This window comes from Acanthopagrus latus, chromosome 7 (assembly GCF_904848185.1).
Source record: "Acanthopagrus latus isolate v.2019 chromosome 7, fAcaLat1.1, whole genome shotgun sequence".
In the NCBI taxonomy this organism is placed as follows: Eukaryota; Metazoa; Chordata; class Actinopteri; order Spariformes; family Sparidae; genus Acanthopagrus; species Acanthopagrus latus.
Window position 1 is genome coordinate 29882764 of NC_051045.1, and position 19962 is coordinate 29902725.

General features: G+C 40.8%; 1 protein-coding gene across 6 annotated transcripts in view; it reads right to left on the bottom strand.

Annotated features, from left to right (window-relative positions):
* Positions 1-13587: 13587 nt before the first annotated feature.
* atp2b3b (ATPase plasma membrane Ca2+ transporting 3b) overlaps positions 13588-19962 on the bottom strand; it is a 108575-nt gene continuing 102200 nt past the window's right edge. For 3 of the 6 annotated variants that reach the window (XM_037105008.1, XM_037105009.1, XM_037105010.1), the window contains exon 25: positions 14538-15047. In XM_037105008.1, coding sequence (XP_036960903.1) covers positions 14538-15047 — 510 coding nt within the window. Of the gene's footprint in view, positions 15048-19962 lie in introns of all 6 variants that reach the window. The other 3 variants (XM_037105013.1, XM_037105011.1, XM_037105012.1) reach the window with 2 other exon arrangements.

The following is a 19962-nucleotide window of genomic DNA, read 5'->3' on the forward strand; positions in this document are numbered from 1 at the left end:
AGATTTCAAGACAACCAGAAATAATCGTAAAAATGACCTTTTACTGCTTACTTTTCAAGTAATTCCATATTTCTTTCTCATTCAAATTACTTAAATAGACATTGAATGGGAGCAAAAGCAGTTTTATATATTATATCATTGCAGTGTTTTGCATCATTGCATTAAAGCAGAAGGGGAAATATGACCAATTTAGTAATTCATACATGTATTTCTTAAGGTCTAAAGCGGTTTAAAAATGTTAGTGAACATAACCAACTTTCTCCCAAATCTTAAAAATAAAGTGCTAGAACTCAAATATATGAAGTCATCCAATATGTCTGGAGCTTTCCAAAAACTATGAAGGGACTAAGGGAATGTTATGAGTATAGGGGAACATTTTCTATTTCATAAAAGTGAAACGCTACGATGTAATAAAGCTCATCATCCAGACTTGGAAGACTTAGAAGTCTTAACTTTAAGGTCTCAATAAAGTCCCAAGTCACTGTGTTTAGACTCAATCAAGTCTGACCGCTAACACTAGGCTTGTTCAAGGTGAACTGCACCTTGCCTGGAAAGTGGACAAAATCAGGAGGCAGCAGTGGAGAGTGGTGACAATATCATATCACCCTAAATTAAAGAAATCGAACACTGAATCGACAGCCCAAATGCTGTCACAGCTATATACACGTTACACACAGGGAAGAAAAGCAACAAATTACCACAAGACATATGTTTCCTTCAGTGACAGACATAATTTGACTCAGTTCCAAACAACTGTGTTACTGTTGCTTCAAAATTGTTAATAGCCTGGATGGAATCTTTGGACTAAAAATATTCAATTTTTCTGGCTTTCTTACAATCTTTATTTATTGATTTATTTGCCTTTGTTTGTTATTGTGTGGATGTATATCTGGCATTATATTCTATTCTTCTATCATTCTGATACAGTTGGAGCTGATAATTAACCTTTATTGTCATTATGATTATTACCAGCATTTGTATTAATATCAATAACACAGGATGTTTCTTCTAATGAAAACTTAATTGCAAAGAATAAGCCTGTCTTAAATTCAGCGTTGAATATTACAATTGCACAGAAAAATTAGAATTTTCTACAAAACGTGACGTTTGTTGTCAAAACTAACTGCCAATCAGCTCTTTAATCTTTGATTGTGCCGTGAACACTGGTGATCAAATCCTTCCAGGCCTGACTCATCTCAAACGAGCCAACTGCTAAACATCAAGCAAGATAAGTTCAACAGTCAACATTCCAAGTGTTTATTGTCATATGCACAATGGAAACATGTTTCTCTGTACAATAAAATAATTCCTTTGCTGTCTGCAGAATGCCAAACAATATAAAAAGTTTGGTGAATACTTTGGCGTATGGGAGCTGGTCAAACACAGAAGACATAAGAAGAAGAGGAAAGAGGTTCTTTATGGTGATGTCATTGAGAGGGCTATAGTCTATGCAAGGTCTTAGGGACTTGTCCTTCTTGCCCATGAAGAAAAAAAACAGCTCCTGCAGGAGGTGATGAGGGGTGGATTAACCCCGCCCTCAGTGAGGTCTCAATGTAGTAGGTCATAGCTTCCTTCTCTGGCCCTGAGACCGAGTACAGGCGGGCTTTAGGGATAGATTATGCTATGTTTAATTTGATTTTGAATAACTTTGCTGTTTGTTAACTGTGTAAATTAACACCTTAGCCTTGTAAAGCTGAACACAGAATGAGAGCTATAACATGCGTGAGAAGGATGTGGAAAAGTACAGCTGATTACATATAATATTGCATGATTGATGTCTCTTTACTTAAGCTGTCATTATCTCCTTGATCTTCTCCTTGGTAACCTCCTATCTTCAGTCTTACCCCAGAAAGGGATTATACAATTAGGGTACGACTGGAAGATAACAATACAGTGGATAGCATACATAGATTTTTAACATCGTCCAAGTAGGTGGCCTCATACGCAGCATGCGTGTGCAGCACTCAGTCCATGAGGCGCTGGAAGGTGGCTGGGGCCCTGAACAACCCAAACGGAAGTGTAACGAATCGGTACAAACCATACGGGTTGGAGAAGGCCATCTTTTCCTCAGACCCTGGAGACAAGGGAATCTGCCAGTAGCCCATGGTCCAATCCAGTGTCATAAAAAAACGAGCTGTGCCTAACTGGTCCAGGAGCTCATCGACCTGGGGCATCGGGTAAGCATCAAATTGTGAAACATACTTCACTTTGAGACAGTCCACACAGAACCGGATAGTCCCATTCTTCTTGACCACCAGAACTATGGGGCTACACCAGGCACTGTTGGACTTTTCTATAACCCCCATCTCCAAACAAGCTCTGCCACTCCCCATGCTGTGCGGGGGGTGAGGTGGTAAATTTGTGTTGCCCCACCCCTGTCAGAACACACAACCTCATTGTCAACTTTGCCCACACACCGTGTGACCATGAAGGGCCCTTGCCCTTGCCATGAGTAATTTGGAGCAAGTTGTCTTAATCTAGTTCCTCTGTTGTACAGGCTCATGCACAAACTTCCAGATCATGGACTTCAAAGTTTTATTCAGACGCTCGGCAAGGCCGTCAGTCTGTGGGTGATACACGCTAGTCTGAATTGACTTGCTGCCCAATAACCCGTAAAGTTCACATAGTGTACCTGACATACGTACATGAAGTGCCCTGGTCAGTTAGGATCTCTTTCAAGATCCCCACTCAGGAGATAACCTGAAACAGTGCCTGTACCACACTCTTTGCAGAGATAGTGGGCAGGGGCACTGCTTCAGTATATTGCATTGCATAGTCCACGTGAACTAACACAAAACGATACCCTCATGCGCATTGGTGAAATGGTCCGATGAGGTCAATACCAATCCACTGAAATGGAATAAGTGGTAATGGGCGCACAGGCACTCTTGGGATAGCCGTGCTGGCTGGCTAACTAGCTGGCATCCAGGGCAAGATGCACACCAGCAGTGTACATCCGCCCGAATGCCGGGCCAATAGAATCGGGCCTTATCCGATGCTTTGTCACCCCCCCCACATGCCCAGCCACTGGGATATAATGAGCCACTTGGAAAACAGTTTCCTGGTGGCTTTTTGGTACCAGCAACTGGGTTATATCCTTGTCTTGCTCTATGCAATCTGTTCCAAAGCAATAAGAAGTGTGGACATGCGTGCACAGCATCAGGGCACTCCACATGACCATCAATTTTTTATTAATTTTGTTCGAGTGGAAAATCTTCCACGGAGAACCCGCAGTCCTGCCTCCTCGTGTGCAGCGTCAGATAACCTTGCGTAACCACTGAGCAGAGCACACATATCCCATGTCCCTACCGGTCGTGAATGCACCCCCACAAACTGCCCCACTAAACTATTGAACCCAGTCCAATCTGTGCCCAAAATTAGATGATGCACCAGGCGGGAGCTCACTGCAGCCATAACGCTATGCCCCCTATATCTAGATTCCACTGGCACCAACAGGTAGCTGTGAATTTCCCCATGTACACACCTAACATCCCGAATCCACCATTGCCTGATGTAGATGTGACAGGGTCAGTTTTTGTGTTGTAGGTTTCATTATTTAGTTTATTTTGCTGTGGTTTGAAAATGTTTATGTTATACTGCATGTTGTGGTATTATTTTGTATGTTATGCTGTGTTGTGTTTTTACAGATTTGATTTGTAGTTGGGATAAATGTTGAATGGTGTGTAGTTTTTTATTTTACTGACCGTGAAGTATACACAGACCCACCAGCAGGGCCGCCTTAACCTAATGTTAGGCCCCGGGGCTGAGAGGTTTTGTAGGCCCCCCATCCCCTCGATTTATAGAGTCTCATTTTTTTTTAAAATGTAATATCTAGGTAATCCACATCACAAAATGCATTAGTTTCTTTCGAGACATACAACAGTGAATTTTCCCTCTTTGAGCCATAAAACACCATAATATTGTTATACACATATAACATAACAAAACAAGTAGTACATGAGTACAGAAAAGAATACAACCTGGTTTATTAAATAAATTTCAGATTTATTAATATAAATCTTAATTATTCACTGCTGAGAATAAACAATACTCAAATGAATAAAATGACGTTGGTCGGTTGTTTAATTTTACCAGCTGTGCTAGTGCTAGCACTGGTTCTGCTAAGTGCGTCAAACACACGGCATTGCTGGAGTATAACGTTGTGTTGTGTGGCAAAATGCTTGGATATATTAGTTGTATTACAGCCTTTGGTGCACAGATCCCTCTTACAGGTATTACAGGTGATGATCCCGAGGTCTCATCCTTCTTTGTGAAATGCAGCCAGACTTTTAAATTTGCCAGGACGACATATCTCCACAGCGCATCGCATGTAGCAGCTTAGCTCACCTCTGCTCTGCAGCAGCTTGTGTGTGTGACGTCACTGGAAAATTGTGAGTGGGGTACGTTTGTTTACAGTGGAGGAGCAGCCCGGGAAGAATCGATTAACCTGAACATGGCAGGCCCCTGAACTTGGGAGGCCCCTGAACTTGGGAGGCCCCTGGGCCCCTCTTACAGCTAAGTACCCTCTACTTCGTCTTTTAGGATTTGATTTTAAATGGGGATTTTAGACCTGGGGATTCTTTTACTGTGTTTTGACACTAGCCTGATTATTTAACCCAGCTGCTTTTTTCTCCATGTGTATGCGCTCTGACTGAAGGCTTCATCCACTACTGAGGAAGACAGGGTCGGTTGTTACGACCGGGGCCGAGATTTTAATTTTGCTCCCTCTTTTTTATTTGTTTTATTATAATAAATGAAATTGAAACCTAGGTGGCGTTGTTGGCAACACCTTTTTATTTAATCATTTCATTTTAAGACCTTTTCATTTTTAAACTACTGTTTAACGCGCCACATATACACCTTTTAATCCTTACCGGAACACTGTATGTACCCCTTGGACCGGGGGAGGGTGTAGGAGGGCCAGCAACCTAGATCATCTGGCCGAACTCCATGAGTGGGCACTCCTGGCAGAAGTGTCTGGGCCACCCACAACTCCAGCACTCCTGCCCCGATGCTTGAGGAGCCCCCTGTGGGTTGAGAACAGCATAGTGGCTGGAGCCTAGGCCAACTGAGTTCTATTGGCCGCCAATGTAGCCTTTCCTGTGCTACCATGGGTTATCATGGCAATCACCACACACACAGCTCTGGCTTCCGCACGGCCACACTATTATGCTGAGCGCTTTGAAATGTATATGGTACATATAGAATGGAACACAGTTCTTCCATACCAAAAACTGCACATGCACTCCACTAGGTGGCACTACAATGGATGCAATTGCGTTTTTGACTGTAACTTCAACATTTTAAATAACGCATTTGCAAACCTTATATCCATATGTTTCCTGAACAGAGCTGGGTTTTCTGACGTAGGACATGCCCACCTCTGCTGCACATTTTGTTTGCTAAATCGCCACATATGCAAAACCTACTTTTCAAACTCCTACAATTTAAGTGCCATCTACCTGAAACTTTGCACATAGAATCTCTAGATGTGTCATGAACGTTTTTTGGCACTCCAAAAAATCTGCGAGTTATAACCAAACAATCTTTTTTGCTAGTAAAAAAACACACGTTGTTTCATATTTCAGTCAAACTAAATGCTTTCAACATCCAACTTAATTCAATTCTTCCTGAAGTCATCCAGAGGCTCTGTGCCAAATTTGGTGCAAACTGGCATATAGGTGGCACTATAATGGATGTAAATGCACCTTTGCCTTTAACTTCCACAGTTAAAGAACACTTTTCCTTTTTTAAGTCACCACACACTAATCAACATAAATGCATTTTTCCTTGTCACTCTCATTTTTTGTTGCAATAATAGAAATGTAATGAAACTGATGTGGCGTCACTCCTGAGGCCAGCCATATAGTTACAGTTTTTCTCGATTGTTTACACACATTTTCTGAAAGCATGCCTCTTACTCTCAGAACTCTACACACAAATCAAAAATCACACACACAATGGGCAAAACCCCTCAATTCTCCTGCAAAATAAAACTTTACATTCAAAACAATGTTATTTCTTCTCAAAATGGTATTTTGTTTTCAAATGGCACACAAACCATCAAATGAATAGACATTTAGAAGAACCAGTTGAACACTGATGTGCTCAATGTAAAACACTATGATGAATGGACAACACTTCTCCTTTATTGATCATAATGGGGTTAAAGTACACAGTGTACATCCCAACCAACACAAAGTTCCACATACAGTGGTCTACATACAAAACAGAGGCATTTACTCAGTTACTGTAAAAAAACAAAACAAAACGAACAAACTCTTCTGTTTCTGTCTGGCCACAGCACCTCATCCACCTCACAAGCAATGTTGTCCCTGGCCAAGCATCTGGGGAAATATTGTCTAGCATGGCAAATCCAGCCATGAAGAGCATTGACTGCTATATCTCCACATGCTTCTTCCATCGCTTGCAGAAGGGGTATATGCGTTTGTGGATTTCTGTCATAAACTTTCCATCTCCACCACATGACCACATGGTCAACCAAAGTGGCTCAGATCTCATCAGAGATTACAGTTCCTCGTCCGCATCCTTGTCCTCCCCGTCCTCCTCCTCTTACTCTCACTGCTCTGGCTGTGGCACTGCCTCTGTTTCCAATGTTGGCATCCATTGCTCCAAAACAGAAGAGTTCACCTGTTGGCCTTTTATGCTAAAGCTCTGAGTGCTAATTGTAGAACTGTGTGACAGGTGTTTGACCATGTGATGAGTCAGTGTGCATAGTAGGGCAATTTACTTTAGAATTTTGAATGACAGTGTGTTCCTTGTGAAAACAAGAGATTTTTTCCATGAAAATTGTGCCAAATTCAGAGAATTGTGTGTAGTGTTTTGAAAAAAGTGTGTTTTAGAACTGTAATTTGAGTGTAAAGCAGGAATTGTGCTTGTAGTTTAGCAGAATTGGTTCAGGGGGTTGGTGCATGAGTTATATGTTGTGGTCATTGTGTCTCAAGTACCAGTTTTTGTGTGTTAACAATCCAGAAAAACTGTAAGTAACGATTGGTCAAAGTGGCCATGATTTACTACAACAAATCCAAATCAGCACACATTCAGCCTTTTGCACTTCCAGTGCACTTCCCATTCCTATTTAAACCTTGTTTTTAAGTTGCAGTATAGCTATATAATAGTTTAATATAGCTTTTTTCGTAATGTTTGTTCCTAGTGTTCATTTTACTTTATGTATTTTATTTCATTCATTTGTATTGTTTTGTCTGTGTTGTTTTAATTTTGCTATATAAAGCATTTTGGGGTGCACGTTTGTCAGAAAAACGCAGTATGAATAAAGTTGAGTTGAATGATAACAAAATGTTCTACTTTTTATCATTGGTGTACATGTTAAAATAAAAAACAAACAAAAAACACATCCATGTCATATCCAGGGTACATTAGGGACAAGTGGTAAGTAAACATTGCTTCAAACAACATTTCAAACTTTTCCAAATCAAAACAAATCAAAACAATTCAACATGCCAGGTATGTAAAGTTTTTCTCCAGGTGTTTGAGAGATGGATACGCCATTTTCACGCGATTAAGGTTGTACTCTGTTCATGTTATGTAAGATTTAAAGTCAGATCATCAGTTAAATAAATATTTGTTAAACTGAAAAGCCTGGCTGCATTCACTATGTAAAAGTACTGTTTCAGTTTGTTTTTTAACATCCACCAGGTCTCTCGATTAGACCATGACCTCCTGTTGATATTCTGTACTTAAAGCATATAAAAAATGGAAGCATATGAAAATGTAATATTTTCAGTAACCCAGTGCTCTGTCACACGTTTTGTATGTGATCAATCCAGCGTTTCCCATAGAATTTAGACTTTAATTTTGGCGGTGGCTGTCGAGCTGGGGTTCCAAGGAGCATGCACACTTCAGTGGGGATAAAATGTAATCAGGCTAAGATAACACATTTTATCATCTGACCAGTGGAACCAGAAAACAGTGGTTTATTAGCCTACATACACCAAGAGAATCATTTTAGTTGCCTCTGAATTAAATGCTGTGCTCAGTGAAACAAAGTATTACTTTGTCACTTCTATCAGCTGGTGATCAGGGGCGCTGAAAAAGCAAACCTTCCATGAACCCACCTAAAGGCAAGAAGGAGAGAGAAAAACAATAAAAGATCAATACCAGTGATGTTTTCACTACCGACAGAGACACCAGAGTATTTGTAAGTCATCCCTCCCAACCAGAGGCTGATAAACTATAAAAATCTAAACGAGTGTATGGTACAAGGTAGCCTACCCACTGGCAGAGATTACGCTGGAATTTGTGAAAAGTCCAAATGTCTATAAATACTCCAGAACCATGGCTGGTGTCACAAAGTGTCTTAAAATTGACTCACCTATAACAGACAGTGGGTCAAACATGTTTTGTATGTATGTATGACAAGAAATAAGTATTAAATCTAAGAAAAAATGTTGACAGCCCTGGTTTGATTTAATTTTTTTCGTAAATTTATATCTTAATTCAGTAAGTCCAGCTGGCATCAGGTCAGTGTGTCTGCGAAAGGAGAGGCAGAGACATACTTGCGTTGTGATTGAAACGTTGGTGCGTTTTCATCCTTGGATTGCATCATCTGTGTAAACTCTGCCCAGTAGCTAGCCTTGGCACCTTCATGACTTCATTCTAGCAGACTTTGGTAGCATTTACATAGTTTTTCAGCTGTGCTTACTTCATTCAGTGAAAGGTGAAAAAGAAAAGACTACATCAGGCAAACCTGAAATTTTGTACTGGAAAGGAGACTGAGAGAAAGAGAAAGAGAAGTGATGGAGGTGAGAGAAAGAGAAAAAGAGGTGATGGAGGTGAGAGAAAGAGAAAGAAAGGTGATGGAGGTGAGAGAAAATGAAAGAAAGGTGTAATCCCAATATCATATTCAAACAATTCAAGGCCATTTATAGACCTTATTACTAAATAGGCCTAAAAATGTTTCTGAGTTCTGATCACATTCTAAATTATGTAGTCAAAATTATAAATATAGGTTTGTGTATGTGAAATCAAATGTGTCAAATCCATGGTTAATTGTTGACAAAATTCATATACTGGCTTTTATATTTCACCACTATATGATTCAGTCTGCAGATATAGACTACTTTGCCATTCTATAAATGAGTTGAATGTAATAACCTGTGTAGGTTTTCTTTAGGCCTAATAAGCCGTATTGTAATATGCTAAACATGTATGAAATATATTTATCTGGATTTATCAATTAGTTTCACAAAATTCACCAGCGATCATAATTTAAAGGGTCATTTTTCAAAATGTTCTGTTGCATTCCAATGCCACTGTTGAAGGCAACAGTACATTTATTTAAAAAAATGGGTTCCTACAAGCTGAAGATGCTAATAATGGGCTAATACAAACAACAGCAATGTAAGCTAACAGTACTTACGTTGACTGCATAATGCAGTGTAATAATACATTTCCCCAGCCAAAACAAACCAGCTCATTACCTATCCAACAGAGTTAGCAGTGTTCAGGCCTTTGACTCTATCAGTTGTCTCCATCATTGAACAGTCACTCCAATGTTGACTCTTATTTCACTTCTTGAGCTATCCAACTTCTTTTTGTTTGTAGCTTTCTCCAGGTCCGTCTGTTTTTTCTTCCTCTGTTTGGCAGCACAAGCCATTATGACATTTGTATGATCTCTCTTTGAACTGTAGACAGTCAAAGTTAGGGCCATAAAAGTTAACTGGGGTCACTGGTTTAGTGTTAAGATGGCCTGCCACAATTACAAATTTACAATCGCGATCCTATGTAGTCTGAATAAATGGGATGTTCTTCTTAAATAGAATTGCTACTCCCCTTGTCTTTGCTCCAAACTTCATTGAATAATTCAGTTACCTGTGAGGCTACGATAAGAGCGAATGCTGCATCTTTTTCAATCAACTGGTCGGTTGACTTTTTCAGAGGATCATCATGTAACATGCACATTCTTGCAATATTGTGAACAAACAACACGGGACCACACAGACTTTGTCAAAGTTATTATTGTAGAATACTTCGATGTATTTTTTCTTTCATACAGACAAAAGGTGTTGGACTTAATTCCCATTAAATTCTCTTAGATTTCCATACAGATTTAGTCTACAGTATACAGGTGTGTTCTTTCTCATATATAGATATTTATTCGCTTAAATAACAGGCAGGTAACTCTTTAATATATTCAATAGTCTTTATGTTTTTTTTTTCTTTTTTTGGTCTTTTTCATTTCAGCACAGTTAAGGCTGCATTTTCTGTCTGCAGAACAGCACTGCGTTGTGCAAGAAGGGGGACCATTCCACACACATTATTTACAACACTATGTATAATGAATAATGTAAAATGTCAAGTTCTTTCCATCATAACATGGCAGTAAAAACTTGTAGATCTAAAAGAGCAGCCTAAACAATGCTTGCACGCACTGCACTTCTGCACTCTCTAGCTCTGCATCACCTTCCAGTTCTCCATCCTCCCCAGGTCCCCACTTTGTCCAGTCCTTTAGATCATAATGAGGTACATTTGTATCTCCTGTTTCCTATTTACAGAGTGGTGTCTCTGGTCTCAAGAGACTATAAGCATGTCCACACCTCTGCACACTTCAAGGGCTGTTCAGTGGACAGAAAACACAGCCCTCAGAATATGCTCAGGAGAATGTGCAACTGTCCTTTTTCCATCAGTGGGAGCACCGGTGGAGAAAATCAATAATAATAATAATAATAATAATAATAATAATAATAATAATAATAATAATAATAATAATAATATACAAGCGCTTCCATTTTGTTGTTCCTCTCTTTACAAAAAACAATAGGATTAAATGAAAACAAAACAAAAACAAAAATTAAAAAAGTGTAACAGGAACATAGTACCTGTAAATTAATGATGCACATGTGCACATTTGGGCAGTCTGTACAGAAGTGGTGCAGTTGTACAATTTATAATTTGGATGAATATATTCTTTTTCACATTGTGTTTTGCCTTCTGTGAAACTGTCTCACAACATCATGATGTAACATGGCTGGACGGATGGACAGAGATGGCTGGAACTGGACAGTCAAATTTACACCACTGGAGATTCATCACCTGTTGTTTGCTGTGTATGTATACGTGTGAGTCTATGTGTTGTTGCATACTGCAGAAAGCATTTAGAGCTGTGCTAAGAGGTGCTGAAATAGAATAGGTTAGACTTGAACAAGATATGTGTGTGTGTGTGTGTGTGTGTGTGCATGTGTGTGTGTGTGAGAGAGAGAGAGAAAGAGAGAGAGAGAGGAAAAGAGCAGATGTGAGGAGATCATAGCACACAGTAGTGACAGTAGCCTAAATGATTTACCAACACATAAAGAGTGACAATAATGATACCAAATGCATGCTTCAAAACAGACAGACCAATACAATGTCACCACCCGCCCCCTCCGATAGGCTGGTTAGGGTGATGGTGATGATGATGAGCATTCAAGAAGACAGAGTTCTGTACAGGTAAGGGTGTTCCTAGAGAGCCCTGCATGCATCCTGAAACAGAACGAGCAGGACCGACAGGTTCTCATGTGTTTGCATGTGTTCTCATTTCTGTTTGTAATCCTACATCTGGGTACAGCTGTTGACATGGCAGTCTGTTGCATATTGTCTGCCCTTGCTTTTCACTGGCGGTGTGACCAGTTGACAACTCAGGGAAGTCAATAGGGGATAACTGAGGGGAGGAGGAGGTGGGAAGGGAGAGAGATGGTGGGCTGGTTCCAAGTTAGCATCGTAGTCACGCTCCAAGGCAACAGGAAGTCAGCAATTCACCCACACCTAGTGCAACATGGGATACAGGAGGGCACTCTCACACCCGGTCTGGAATGTGATGCAGTTGTTTGGAATGTATGTTCCATGGAATGTTAAGGTGGAGTTGGACAAGATGATGGTGGAATGCAATATCATGAGCACTGTGCATGTTGATACCTGGGTGGCTGTCCAAATGATCTTCAATTTTCTATTTCTGGGGTGTGCTTATGCATTGTGTTATGCTCTTTTATACTGGACATACTTACATGCGATAAAGCAAAAGTTAAACATTTGTGTACTATTGGCTTTCTTGCAAAGAATTTAATGATAACATTTGATCAGTGTTAACCGCCAACCGATGAAACTTAATTATATTTTTAAGACCTATGAAGACCCACACAGACCCTGTTTTAGCACAGATGAAACAAACTAGAAATAATATGTGAACTAGTGAACTATGGAGGTGCTGGTGGATGGGGTTTTTTACATTTGAGAGCGCCAGGCTGACAATTTGCACCCGGTTCCAGTCTGTATGCCAAGTAACCCTTTGACACTGGACAAAAAACGACACGTGACAGAAAAAAAGCATAAAGAAAACTCATCTCCTTGCAATGTGAAAGGAGAAAATCCCAGTGTTTAAGTTTAAAAAGGCTTCATATGCACATTAGTTTTGGTGTAAAAGTAGTATGAACTTACATGCTGCAGAGTGTTGTATCATATTTAGCAAATAGACATGAAATTGGCAAGAAAGCCAGTAAGTGTATTTTCCAAAATGTCAACCATTTCTTTAAGACATCTCAACAAATTGCACATTGTGATGAAGGGAAATGCACAGTATTTGACACAAGCACATAGCACATAAGCTCTCATTGGTCGTACCTGATAGATGTGAGCTGACTTTGGGCCTAAAGCTAAAACTGAATACTGACATTAGACATGGGCCTGATTGCTTGAGTGGTTGGTTGATTTTCAGCTTCAAAAAGTGTTTTTTTGTCTTCATTCAGCAGTCCAAATGAATCAGTCTCTTTGTCCACAACTCTAATGAACCCAACGGCACATGAACAGGAGGGGGTTTGTTGTGAGTGTGCATTATTGTTAAAGGGCCATCGCCTGTGCATTGTGTGTTTGATGGCATTTAAAGGGTTAATGCTTCACAAGCGTTCAGCTTTTTTCAAAAAAGCTGACACACACACAGACACACACGCATGCACACACACACACACACACACACACACACACACACACAGACGACCATAATGGATGAGGTGAGACAAAATAAAAAAAGGAAATAAGAAAATGGACTGAGGAACAGCAGAAGAGAAGATGATGGAACATGTTACACAAATGAAGAGACTGGAGGAGGACGCCACCTATGAGTTTGCCCTGGTTGGTGTCCATAGATATTTACCACACATACTCATCAATTCACCAACATGACAGGAGGCTGTAGTTAGTCCTGTATGGGGCTAATCTATGTATACGTGTACACATCACAATTAATGTCAGATACCCCACACTGTATTGTCTCACAGCAGGGTGACAGTATTACAGATAACAGGTCATGTGGCTTATGGGGTGGCATTTAAAGACTGGGCAGGTTGGCCCGGAGAACAGTGACAAAAATAACTAAGTTTTGTGTTGTCGTGTATATATATATATATACACACACACACACACACACACACACACACACATATATATATATATATATATATATATATAAAAATATACATATATAAAAATATATATATATATAAAAATATAAAAATATAAAAATATAAATTTTTATATATATATATTTATATATATATATTTATATATATATAACAGCCATTCTGTTAATTATTAGGTTTAAATGAACAGTATGTTTGTTTGCTATTTCTGTTTTTCTTATGTTTTTGTTAGTTTTTTGCAGATGAAACAAGACAATACACATACATACATTGAAAGAGAGAGAAGAATGAAAAAAAAGAAAATATGACAACTCACAAACGTGAGTGAAAAGACATAAACTAATGTAAAAGAAAGAAAGAAATGAGCACCATCATGTTAAAAAATAAATGAGTCGGACGATGGAATTGATGGAAGTCTAGTTAAAGCTTTAACAAAGCGTTTTACTTATATCGCAAGCAAACTGGTGATTTCAAGTGGCCATAGCTTGTAGCTAGATCAGTAATGGTGGTGGTGACTATGGTGCCATGGCAGGTAGATGGGTAGTAACACTGATGGTGAACACCAATAGAAACAGAGAGAGTCAACCTCTGGCCCTGACATGGCCTGCTTCTGCTGAAGAATTGAGGGATGTGTTGTCTTTTTTTGTTGTTGTTTTTTTATGTCCATCTCCCTCCCTCCCTCCATCCCCAACGCACCAACGCTCACGTCAAAGCAGTGAGAGCAGACCGGTGCATGTGTGTGATGAGTGTGCATGAGGTCAGGCAGGGCATGGTTGGATCTTCAGGAATGGACGACAGACGGGGTGGTGGGTTCGAGGATGGAGGCAGGCAGGGGTGGGGTGTCAAGGGGTCAGACTGAGAGGGCAGGAGCAAGGGCAAAGGGAGGGAAAGGTGCAATGTTCTCAGGGAGTTGTGGGGCAAGTCTCCAGCCATTGTCCACTCCCTCCTGTACCTCCCTTGTCCTTCACTCCCTCCTGTTAACTTGTTGCAAGGGAGAGTGGATGAAAATGTCATGAGTGAGTCCTCAGCCCTCTCTTCCGCTCCCCTTTCCTCCCCCTCCCCAAGACTCTGTTCCTCTTCTCCTCTCCCCACAACCCACATTCAGCTCAGTTATAAGGAAGTCTCCACGCAGTAGAGGTGCGCCAGGTGAGGGGCAGAGGGTTTCACTGGTCTGTCCCTGCCATGATGATTATGGTGGTGTTGGTGGCGGTGATGCTGATGGGGGCTCCGGTTGCTGGGGGTAAATGCGATGGTGCTGTTTTTGTTGCAGTGGGTGACTGCTGAACTAATGCTGCTGCAGCTGCTGCTGCTGCTGTTGTTGTTGTTGTTTCGGTTGCACGGGGTCACAGGGAGGCTGTATTGGCGGTAGGGGCGGGTGGGGCGAGTGCGGGTCGACTGGGTAGGAGGGGGCGGCGGCTTGCGGAGGGCCGGGTGCAGGTGCTGGTATCTGCTGAGCTCTGATTCGTCGTCCACATCAGTGTCGTCAATCAGCGGGATGTTGTGGATGAGGTCGTTGATGAGGAACTCCGGGTGGGCCATGAAGTTGTGGATGGAGTTGCGGGATTCTGGTTTCTCCCGGCCCTCGTACAGTGAACTACGGAATGCTTTCACCACTCGCATCTGCCAAAGCAAGAGAGATGAGGGAGGGACCACAAGAAAAAGAGGAGAAGGTCAAACATATAAATACGAACCAAGAGACAAGGGAGACCCGGAGGCAGACAGACCTGTGTCCTCGAGCAAATGAACAGTGACTGACAGACAGCAGACACTCAGGACCAGGTGGCTTCTGTCAAAGTTTGAACAAGAGGATGTATTTTGGTGATAAATAAATAATTACTGTATGCAAAAACAAAAATATAAATGGTAATTAATATATCAAAGTTTCCTTGACTCAAAGCTGCTCTGAAAGAAAATAATCTTACTGGTTGGATTTAACTGATATGGGTGCCTCCAAAGTTTCACAATCTTTTCGTGCACATGTGAAAGGAATATTTTGACATTTGGGAAATATGCTTAATCTGCAGAGAGCTTGGTTAGAAGGTGGGCAGGGGATACAGCTAGTTTGGTTGTGTTAAATATTAACAAAATCCACCTGCCAGCATCTCAAAAGGTAAGTAATCTATATTAAAATGAAAGGGGTTAAAACAGCCAGTGGAGGTTTTGCAGATTTTCACGATATTCAATGCAACTTGTAAACTGGGATTTTGTTGTTCTTTTCTGTACATGCAACATCTATTGAGGTGTCCATCCTGGAAGAGGGATCCCTCCTCTGTGGCTCCTCTGAGGGTCTAAGGATTGTAAAGCCCACCAAGGCAATGTGATTTATGTACAGGGCTGGGAGGAATGACTTCCTGAAGTCAGTTAGGGAGCATTAATTAAGGGATAATGCCCAATGAGGAGGCCATAATCTTCAATTAATGCCAGCATTATTCTGCTTATACCATTGTCATACGCCAAGAAAAAAAAAATAAGGCCTGCATTTTGTGGTCAAGTTTTTAACAAGCAACAACTCTGTTTCCCTGGCAACTCCTGACAGTTTGGTTAACAGCTGGAATAGTCATTACAGTCCCATAAGATTCACTGCCATGCCGACGTGATCATTACTTCAGTAAATAGGACAAAATTTAGTTATGATGTAGCAACAGGAGATAAACTTGTGGAGCCCTTTTGGCCCTAAAGCCAATGTTCTGCTAGCAACACTGAAAGTCAACGGTTGTCAACAGTAAATACAATTTGACAATACGTTTAACAATAAGACTATCTACGAATGTCCAATGTCCCCAAATCAATAACAAGATTTTGCCAACAAATGATAGCCCATGTGCACTGTCAGCTGCAGCCTGAAGTACTTTCAGCTGTGTGATGAAGGTGCCATCCTGTGGTGTTCAGATTATGATGCACTAAAGGTTTTGTTTGTTGTAAATAAAATATGCAGATTAGACACAGGCTATAGCAGACAGTCTCCTGCTCAATAGGTTCTGTATATCAGGAGATAACTGACATCCTTCAGCCAATTAGAATCGAATATTCACCGAGACCATGGTCTAAGGCACCTGTACAGATGAGTCCAGCTACTGATTTGTGTCTCAAATAAATGAAAACTACAGGTCACTAATAGACAGTCAAAATTACAGTAATGGTAATATTAATCAATCATTAATACCTGTAATACTAATTATAATATTATTGGTCTTTTGTACCCCCAGACAAAGCTTGTACTCCAATTTGCGGACACTAAAGGGACAGCCCTGCAGTAGCAATGATTTTCTACCTCCAGTAATTCCTCTGATTGGTGAATACTCCGTCTGAACTACTCGTCAGCTTGATGAATCACTTCGGCAACCCCCTCCCCCTACAACTTTCCAGATTATTTAGGCCTGTACCAGACAATTTGTGACCCAGTTCATTCAATACTATTTCTTCAAGTAACTGGCATTCATCAAATGAAAACTTGAAAACTTATTCATCACCTTCTGTCCATGCTGATGGAAAGTCAGGTGAAGTTTTGTAGTCCACAAAACATTTCTGGAGCTTCACAGCAAAACAGAGTTTTGTTCAGCATTCTCTGAGACAAATGAAGTAGCTGCAGACTTGTTTTAAAATGTGAAAAACAACCTACAAAGTTATCTACTTTTTGACTCCAGTGTGAGCTAACACAGTTAGCCTAGCAGCTACAGCACAGATTTGGCTTAAAAAATGTGTAAATAACGTCTTTTAAGGTCAATCTGTGATCTCAGGGCTTCTGGAGATGAGCTGTTTGGAGCAAGTTGTTTTTTTTAGATGTTTCTCACATTTTATAAAAGTCTCCTACTACTTCAGTTGTTTAGGAGAATGCTGCAATTCAGTTTCGCTGTGAAGCTCCAGAAATGTTTTGTGGACCATGAAACTTCCCCTTCCATCAACATGGAGGGAGGATATGATCACTGAGGTTTACATTTAGGGTTGAACTGTTCCTTTAAGAGTGTATCCCTCACCTTAAGGATCATATGATTAATTGACAAATTGTGGCCATCAATTGAATGCTTGATCATATGAGAAAATTAACATGCACACATGGCAAAACCACTTTGAGCAAGGATTGAGGTCAATTTATATGGTAATGGATAAACAAAACAACTTAAAAAATATATTAATAATAACATTTATGATTTTAATTTCAGAATGAGAACACAAATATCCTGATTAATTCAGTATCAACAGAGTGACCACCTGATCCTGTGTGTCTACAAAAGACAAAAGTAAAAAAAGAAAATAAAAAAAGTAGTGTTTCCAAATGACTTGGCTAATGACACATGTTTTTGTCAGTTCTCACACACCAATCAGACCTCACAAGACGAGTAGTCACATCACAAAGACCGCAAAAGCTGCACATACTTTATATCACACTCACACGTGTGTGTGTGTGTGTGTGTGTGTGTGTGTGTGTGTGTGTGTGTGTGTGTGTGTGTGTGTGTGTGTGTTGGGGGATGACATAGTATGTGTGGGGAAAACAATCATACCTCCGCACACTGGATCACATGCAAGCACAGATACACAGATGAGGGTGGTTGTTAGGTACACATGGAAAAGAAGCAGGAATGGTGAGTGTTAGTTTCATGTTTAATAAAATAAGAAATTGCTAAGAACCTATAGCAGTGACCACACACACACTCACACACAAACAAACTAATACACACAAACATGCATGCAGCAGCAATGCAACTGAGTGAAACCACTGTTGAGATGTCTCCAAATGTTGTGGCTTAGAGGTTTATTAACATGCATCAGGCAGCTTCAGTCATGAGCTTGTTAAAGAAATCTGGTTCACACACTCAAACACATTGACAGCTTGTGAGTTAGTCTGTCAAGATCTCAATGCACACACACACGCATCTAAATGTCCTGCAGCCATGCAGCAGTGAGGGACAGAGGACAGCAGAGTGATTGAAATGATGATGATGCTGATGATGAAGTTGCTGCAGGATAGAAAAAAAACAAGTCTTGCAAAACAGAAAGGTGACATCACGGAGAATCAGCAGATTATAACAAAATGTGATTGGTTAGATTACTGGAAACAAAAGGTGATTGGTTCAAAGGCCAGAGCGAAGCTCGGGCGTCAGCCCTGTCACACATAGAGAGGCAGTCAGGTCATGCTGACTCAGATCTTTGTCAGGAATGCTCTCTTTCTGTCTCTCTCTCTCACACACACACACACGCACACACACACACACGCACGCACGCACGCACGCACGCACGCACACACACACACACACACACACACACACACACACACACACACATACACACACACACACACACAGACCAGAGTGAGATATATGAGTGTACTTCAAGGTGGATTATGCTGTCCATGGTGTATGCGTGCGTAAACACATTTCTTTGCCATAGCAGTTGGTCCATGCACCCTTCCCTCAAGCCCAAACAGAGGAAAAGAAGCAGCATGAGCTCAAAAGAAACACAGACAGTTCAGTGCAAATATACTGACAGGCACAGGCAGGCAGAGCCCTACATAGAGACAGTTTGGCCAAATGAGATCAACGAAGAAGAAGCTTAATGTTGACTGCAGCATCCACTGGACTCCAAACTGTGAATATGGGAGGTGGATGGTCAGGCAGCTGAATGGAGATAAGGGCTGCAGTTGGCCAAACCAGAAGGAATCTCTATATATGACTCTGGCATATATGATAGAAGGACAGACATACAAACACACAGACGGTCAAGCAGTAGGTTCAGTGCTTATCTGTTTTTCCAAAGAGCCTGTCAGACAGTAGAAAAACACCTCATGCAGACTGAGAATGTTTCAGAATGTGACTTTCTCACTTCATCAGCACTTGTTTTGTTTTCATTTTGTCTCCATGAAAAAGGGTAAACTTTCGAGTATACAATGCCCACAGTGTTTCCAGAGAGGCCTGGAGGTCAGGGCACTGCTGTGTTACTTATATCTCTCAACCACTTTCTCTCTCTCCCTCTTTCCCTGTCGGCTCTTTCAGCAGTGCTTGATGGAAAAACGATGATGGTTAAAGTTCAAGGAGGACATAGGCGCTGGAGGGTAGAGAGGCTGCTGTGTGCAAAACAACTGTGGATGAGAAGAAACCGCAACATAAATACAGGGAGAAGCTGTGAGGTACGTGACTGGTTGATGGCTCCCGTTTCCCACCACGTGGCCAAACTCTGAGCAGCAGCTGCTCTATGATATGTGATGGCTGAGCTCTAATCCATAACAATATATCAGCAACACCTTCCTCAATTCAGTGCTCATTCTCTTCATGTCTCCTACTCATAAACTATTAGAGGACTGGGGATGGAAGCTCAATTCTTCTTTTTGAACATAAAAAACGTAAGCAAAGAATTGAAGAGCTGAGGATGGATTTGAGACTTGGCCTAAACATGCTATTCCCCTTTGTCTCCTTGATATTTTTTTTTTGGTATCTGTTATCTGAATATTACTGTAAGTGCAGTAAAACTAGCCCCATTGGAAATGAAAACAAGTTGGATCCAGACGGATCACGGGGCACAGCTCTAGTGAATGAAAGCATTA